We start from the raw sequence: 7,225 nt of genomic DNA, 5'->3' as shown, positions 1-7,225 counted from the left end.
AAAAAAAAAAAAGTATCTTAAGTAGTTTCAAAAGTTTCTAAATCATCTGTAGGAAGAACTGATTTAGTTGTACAGCATGTGATACATTAAAATCAATCTCTCCTAAATACTTAACTTCAAGAATATATAAAGGTTAAAATGGTTCTTGACAGAAACGTCTGTTAAACTTCTCTGCCATGAATGGTTTTAGAGACTGACCTGGCCCGTGACAGGAGGGGGCATTGAAAGCTTTGCCTCTCTCAGTAGCTGAGATGGGTCATGAGCCAGTGCCATCAGCAGACAGCATAGTACCACATCTATTCTGTCCTGAACCAGCTAGGAGGGAATTCCAGTCAAAAAACATGGGGTGAAGAACAACTTTTGACTTGCTTCTCTAGTCATCCCTCAAGATCGAGGACATCTGGTCCTGGGACCCACTTGTGAAGGCTCAAGTCCCTGATATAAAATGTCATACCTCTGCATAGAACCTCTTCCTGTCTACTTCAAGTCATCTCTAGATTACTAACAATACTTAACACAGTGCAAATGCTATGTAAATAGATTGTATGCCTTGTTTTTTGGAATGTCAAGGAAAACCAAACCAGTACAGGCACAACTATTGCAGGCCTCATAGAACAGTGTGTATTTTACATTCTAGCTGGTCAAATATGTGGCTAGAGAACCCACTGATATTTAGGCTAACTCCAGCCAAAAGCATCCAGGGGCCAAGAAATCTGAAATGCAGGTACACAATGGCCTGAAGTTGAAGTCTTGCTCCAGACTTCTGTCAGAAAACCAGACATATATTCACTTCCTACTTTAAAAGCTGCTGACCTTGAAAACCTAAAGTGCTTTTTAAAAAAAGATTTATTTATTTATGCATACAAGAGCTGGTGTTAGGCTAGAGGTGCAACGCTGAGAGGATTCACCAGAGACAGAGTGAGGAGCAGAACAGGCAGATCTACTGACATACACTGCTGAGGGGAGCAATGGGTGAGAGAGGAGAGGTCTCATGTGCCTTGTGGGTCACCTCCCTGGCCAGGGATTGAACTCAGGCTTCAGTGGTATTTCATAGAGCTGAGACTTAACTCCTTGTGCCACTAGAGAGGCCCACCAAAAACCTAAGTAGTTCAGGGAAGTGACAGTAAGTCCGACAGTTGGCACTGTATTTCAATCAGTCCACTCAGTGGAAACTAGGCCCTCATTTCTCCCTCAGTCACCTCTTCTGAAAAGTGGCTGTGAAGAACCTTCCCCAGAGTGGTTTAAGTTCTTCATAAGTCCCACCTCCCCACATTGGAGCAGATGACGGTGCTTCCCCTCTTGGCTTACATCTCATAAAGACAGGCTTACTGGAACCATACAGTGTCAGGGAAAGGAGAGGAGCAGGGGTTCATCAAGTCTGAAACTGGGATATTTTTGAGTAATTTACCCCGATAGCTGCTCTCCCATGTATTAGCTGTGTGAGTCTGAGTTGTTCAATCACTTTGACATTTTCATTACCCCTAAAATGAGGATCAGGAGGACTCCTGTTTCCGAGATTTGGGGTAAGGATCAATTAACTAGTTAATTTCAAGGCACAAGCTTGTGCAGCACTTGGCATAGTTCCTGATACATAGTAAAGGCAGAATAGATGTAAGCTATTATTAATTGTAGGTGCTTGTTGTTGAGATCCACCCTTTTGTCCTGGAAGTACTGTCCTTACCTTATGGGAGAGGGAGTCAAAAATCCCCCAGAAGAGCTTCTCTGTCAGGTGCAGCTCTTCCTCCACAGCCAGGCCGTAGCTCCCCCACCCTGAAGGCAGACAGTAATACTTCCAACACTGCTCATAGTGGTTGGTCAGAAGCTGGGAGGTTCAGAACAGGAATGCACCAGATGGGTGGGGGAGAAATGATCCCCAGACATCAACAACATGAAGGGGAGAAGAAAACAGCAAGCTGTGACCACGAAAGTGAAATTAACATTTGAAGAAGTTGGGTGATCCACGGAGCTCCACTCCACTCCCCCCCGCCCCCACCCCAAACCCCCATCGGAACATCTGCTTTTTGGGTCTAATGAGCTCCGGCCTGAGCTGAATCTTCCTAATTGTCCCTCCAGTTCCTGGACTACAGCAACACTTCAACTGAGAAAATGCTAGTTGCTGGAAATAGTTACTAAGAGCTATTCCAGCCCCTTAAGAATTTCTTCTGAGATATTTGCATATAAATCTTTTATCTTCTGGATGGTTCTGATGTGGACAGATGGAAGGGCATATATTGTGGGTCTGGGGACTTTATCTATATTGATTACTGCCCATAGTCAAGTCCTAGATTTCAACTTTGCCTTCTGATGGTCCTGACACATGCAGCAGTTCCATTACTAGCCAGCAGAGGGCAGAAGTACACAGGCAATGTTTTCCCATACCAGCTGGTGGGATATACACTGGAAGAAAATATCCCTGATGCAAGATAAAAATTAGCTTATTGAATGCTATCGATGATGCCTCTTTGGGAGCCAGAATCTAGCCAACAACACAGGCCTGCTGAGGAAGCAATGCCAAGTAGAACTGTGCAAATGCTTTTCAGCTAAAATATTATTATGGGATTAGAACCGGGACTTTAGGGTGAGAGCAGATGAGTCCTTGGAGGGCCGTGGAATCTGACAACACACGAGCTGTTTTCTGCCTGGTATGGAGATGGGATTGAACTAAAGGGTCCTGGGAATTCTGTTTATCCTAGTAAAATGCTTGAAATCCTGGCTTGGATTTCTATTTCTGGAAAGAAGGGCAAGTTCTGTGGATCATTAGAATTTTCAGGTGTGGCTGGTCACTGCTGATACTTGAATATGCAAATAAGGCCTATTCAAAGGTAAAAAAAGAAACCCAGTCTGAAACTCACAGGCCCTTGAAAGCCTTGTGAGATTGAAAACCTAATTAGGGCAAGAAAGCACAAGATCCAGGTCCCCTTTCTAACCTCTGCTAAGCACGGTGGAGTCAGGGAAGGCAATGAAAGCAAGTGGGAGCAGTTAATGAATCTAGCAAATGTGCTGTCTTCCTTCTGGAGGAACCTCAGAAGGGGTTAGATTTTGTGGGTTTTATCTTGTTATCTGGCACTCAGCTTACAGGGGAAGAACTCAATGTGTCTTTTGCCCCCTGAATTGTGAGGAAGTCATACTATACAAGGCACATTTCCTGCGCTGTGGGCTGTTTCTACACAGTGGAGAGGTTACCTTCAGGGGCATTTTGCAGTACTCATTGAGCTGGGGCACATCAAACACAAGCCGTCTCAGGAGTTGCTGTAACATGGAAGGTCTCAGATGGCTGCAGGGTGGAGCGGGAAGGGTGGAGGGAGAAAAAAGAGGAAATACTGTAACAGCCACATATTAGAAAAAAGGAAGAAACACTATAACAGCCACATATTAGAGCTGAGTCACAATACAATTAGTTACTAAAATGCCAGATGTTGGGTAAACTAGTTGATTATATAATACTTTAAAAATTGAGTATAGATAAAATATGTAAAGAAAAAAAAAAACAAAACACTGGCTAATGACTTGAGTTACCTAAGGTGGAGTTCCAATCACTGTGTGGAAAGAGGTTCTAGATGCTCAAATACATTCACGTTTATGTAGGAAGAATTTAATAGATCCTTCTCCTGGGGAATGCTGAGGGAGATGCCAGAGTGGACCAGCTGCATCGGTGGAATCTGAGGTCCCCTCCTGCTGTGCATGGAAGGGACTGGAAGGGCCTCTGAATTGCACAATCCCTGAAACTCACTACTGGAAAAATTTCTTCAGGTTAAGGTTGTCCACAAAACTCCTTTCAAAGGCAAATGCTGTAACTAATTTAGAGAACAATCTAGTAAACATCAAAGAGTTCATAGCCTTGGTATTTGGGACAAGTAACTTCTGAGATGGAGGAAAAGGGATGCACAGAGCTGATTATCCTCTGTTTTGCAAACTGATAAAACATTTAAAACATAGTAGAAGCTCTGGATTCCTTCCACAGAAAACTACATACACATAGAACCAATTTGTAAGTTCACTTCATGGGGCCCTTGGTTCCTCCACAGATGCCCAAGGAGTCATGGAGGCAGAGATACTAACTGAGGTTAAGTGTAGGCCTCCTGGAAAGGCAGGCCTTGGGGATACCTCCACTAGGGAACATGGATGTGAGTGCAGATGGACAAAGACAGGTTTTACACCTTTTCCTAGAACTGCTGAGAAGCCTGGGAGTGGAAAGGGCTAGTCAAAATAGGAAGTAAATGACTTTGTCACTGAACGCCATAATTTTAATAGAAACTTCCATAAATGTTCGTACTATTTAGCTAATTTTCAGTATCACCTAAGATTGACCAACTTGAATAAAATCAAGGAGTGAAATAAATCTCTAACTCTTCTCATTCCTGACCTGGTAGACATAATGACAAATCTACCTAACTTCCAGGTTGCCATACTGAAAGTACTTGTGGGCTACAAGGAGGAATGCAGCAGAAGCCCCTAAGAGTTTAGTCTGTGGGCTGTATTTTTGGTTTGATGAGCAATCCTCATTTTCCAAAAGTCTAATTCCTTTGAAACAGGGAACCTGTTTCAAACTGATCTTTCAGGGAAGATCAGTATCTTCAATTAGACTTTTTTTTTTTAATAAGAAAACGTTATTATGAGAAGTAGCTTATCTTGGGAGACAAGAGCTCCACGGTAGATTTGGCTCCTAAGATACTAGCAAAACGTAGAACAAGATCTTCACTGCAATTGATGCAGTTACCAGCCAAATACAAAATGATGCTGATAGGATTTCTCTTTGTGTAAACATGTTATTTTGCCTCTCTGCCACCACACAAGAAAAATAGAGACCCATACATACAAGAAAGGGAGCCGTCATCTTGCTTTTAAAGTGGCAGAGTGAAAATCCTGGGCTATTAATTTCTAGAGGCCTAAAGTGGGTCTAACAAGCTTTGTGTCTTTTTCAAGATCAATAACATGCTAATGAGCTTAATTCTACCAGTTGCAGGTTTCCCCAGAAATAGAATGTTCCTTTTAGGTCTGACTTGGTAGCTTATTTTGAGGGCTTGGGAAAGCTGTCGCCTGTAGTTTATATGGAAACAATTTTGAGCATTCTTAGTCTTCAAAAATAAAGCACTAAATTTTAGCAAATGGGAAAGTCCTGCCTACTGACAATGGGGAAAAGCTGTATTGTAGTAATGGAGTTGATACTGTTAGCTGTGCCATTGTGCTGCATAATGTTGCTCTTAGTTATGCCAATGGGAAGTTTGTCCAATATTCACCACAGACATGATGATATAAACTGAAAGTGGGGAATGATGCCAGCAGCTGAAGACTGTAAATTGTTACAGGTGGTGCCCCCTGGAGGGGGTTTGCTGGTAGAAAACAGAGTGCCCAGAAAAGTGCTTTACGTGGGGTGAAGCAACAGAAAGAGTGTATAAGGAGCTCTGTGCACAGAGGGAAGCTGGGCAGATGGACAAGGGAGGCCAAGCTCCGGCCACGCAGAGCGGCACGGGAGAGGGAGGCCGAGCCACGGCAGCAACAGTGCGGCGTTGTGATGGTGGCGGAGGGCCATGGACAACTCTGCGAGGCTTCACGGAGCTGGGCTATGTGGGCATAGGCTACAGGGCAGAGGCCATCGAGTATGGCCTTGTCTGAGTTGTCATTTTGGAAAAGTTTTGCTAGGCCTGGCGGAGAAAGGGAGACCCAAAAAGTCTGGCATCTTGCTGAAATGTGGCCTGAAGAGAAAGGGAGACCCGGTGCCAGGGGTCTAAGCACGCCAAAATGTGTGAGTGTGGCCATTTGTTGGGTCCTTCAGATGCTACAGCTGGTGTCCTGAGTATCACTTGTTTGGTGCTGAGCTTAGGCATTCCGACAGCCCAAGGAGCATCTCCTGTTGGATCTTTTGTTGTGTTTATGAATCAGATCCTGGCCTATAGTTTTGCTGCCACATGTCCATGGCTGGACGATGCTCTCTTAGACACGTGGACTATTGTTTAGGAGAGGAGCTGCACATCCTCAGTGGCCGGAGGACGCCATTATAGTGGTCTTTGTGCAAAACTAGACAGTACTGGCCACGAATAGGGTAAAGTAAATGGCCATTATTGGCCTCAGTATCTCTTGTTTTTAAATTAACTCTTGTTTGTTAAATAATTTCCTTTGTTGTTATTTTCCATGGCTGAGCAGTCTTGCAATTGTGCACATGGGTGAAGAACCCAGACAGTAGTTGATAAAGTATTTGGGCAGTGGGGCCTTGCACAGTTTAGGGTCCCTTGCCACCCTGTATCAGACTGAATAAAGTAGTGTCAGAATTTTGCACCTGATGTTGCTTCTGGCTCTACTTAGGAACTAAAACATTAGCTCTTAATTTGAATACTTCAGACCTTGAAGGAATTTCATCTCCTGGTCACGAATCCTGAGAGCTAGAGTTTGAACCATGCCTCCCTCTTCCCCATAGTGGGAGACATGAATCTCAAGGAAGAAATAAGCAGAAAGAATGGTGGCAAACTTTGGGGCTTCAGCATGCTGAAGAGATTTTTGGGGAGGACTGATGTAAGTGAGGCCCAGGAAGTTTTCTCAGACTGATGCACCAGTTTTTCAATGACACAAGTGCAGCTGACACAGATGCAGAGGCAGAATGAAAGAACACGGGCGGGGTACTTACTTGCAAATGGCAAGCAAACACTCTTCTATGGTGTCCCTCTGAGCTTTGGTGAGGGAACGGCCTTTGGAGAGCCTGTATATTGTCTGTAGTGTGGAGTCGATCAAAGAGGTATAGTGCTCTGTTCCGGCAAAGAGAGGGGCGCACCTTGTGAGGAGCGGGAGCACAGCAGAGCAGATATAGCGATTCAGAGCCAGCGCAGCCTCAGTGGTGCTAAGGGACACCTGCAGGAGGGGCATGGCACACTGGTTAACCTGGGGAAAACAGTGAAGCTGCCCCTGGGCCATTGAGTAGGCTGGGCGGGGTAGCTTATACTCACACATTTCACATGTGACCAACTTTCAAAGGATCATCAGAGCTGTTTCCCTTTTGTATTTTAATGGGTTTATTAACGATGAACAGAAGAAGGCCCTCCCTGGTGGCTCAGTGGGTTAGGACTCAGCACTGCAAGCTGGCGGCAGCTGCTTCAGTGCGAGGTCAGTCCCCTGCCTTGGAGGTGACCACATGGCGCGGCAGACCTCTCCTGACCTGCCTGCTGCTCCCCTCAGCAGTCCACTTCCTCAATCGGCCTGTTCTGCTTCCCCACTGTCTCTGGTGAAGCCTCTCACC

The 7,225-nt window shown here is 44.9% G+C and overlaps 1 protein-coding gene across 1 annotated transcript in view; it reads right to left on the bottom strand.

Annotated features, from left to right (window-relative positions):
- RYR3 (ryanodine receptor 3) overlaps positions 1–7,225 on the bottom strand; it is a 358,818-nt gene that overhangs the window by 114,309 nt on the left and 237,284 nt on the right. Inside the window, exons 48-50 of the mRNA XM_004687571.2 lie at positions 6,620–6,840; positions 3,184–3,274; positions 1,682–1,822 (exon numbers count right to left, since the gene is read on the bottom strand). Of these exons, the coding sequence (XP_004687628.1) occupies positions 1,682–1,822; positions 3,184–3,274; positions 6,620–6,840 (453 nt within the window). The remainder of the gene's footprint in view (positions 1–1,681; positions 1,823–3,183; positions 3,275–6,619; positions 6,841–7,225) is intronic.

Source organism: Condylura cristata, unplaced genomic scaffold (assembly GCF_000260355.1).
Source record: "Condylura cristata isolate star-nosed mole 26May11 unplaced genomic scaffold, ConCri1.0 scaffold00023, whole genome shotgun sequence".
In the NCBI taxonomy this organism is placed as follows: Eukaryota; Metazoa; Chordata; class Mammalia; order Eulipotyphla; family Talpidae; genus Condylura; species Condylura cristata.
Note: the sequence above shows the minus strand (reverse complement) of the source record. Positions and strands in the feature narration are given on the sequence as shown.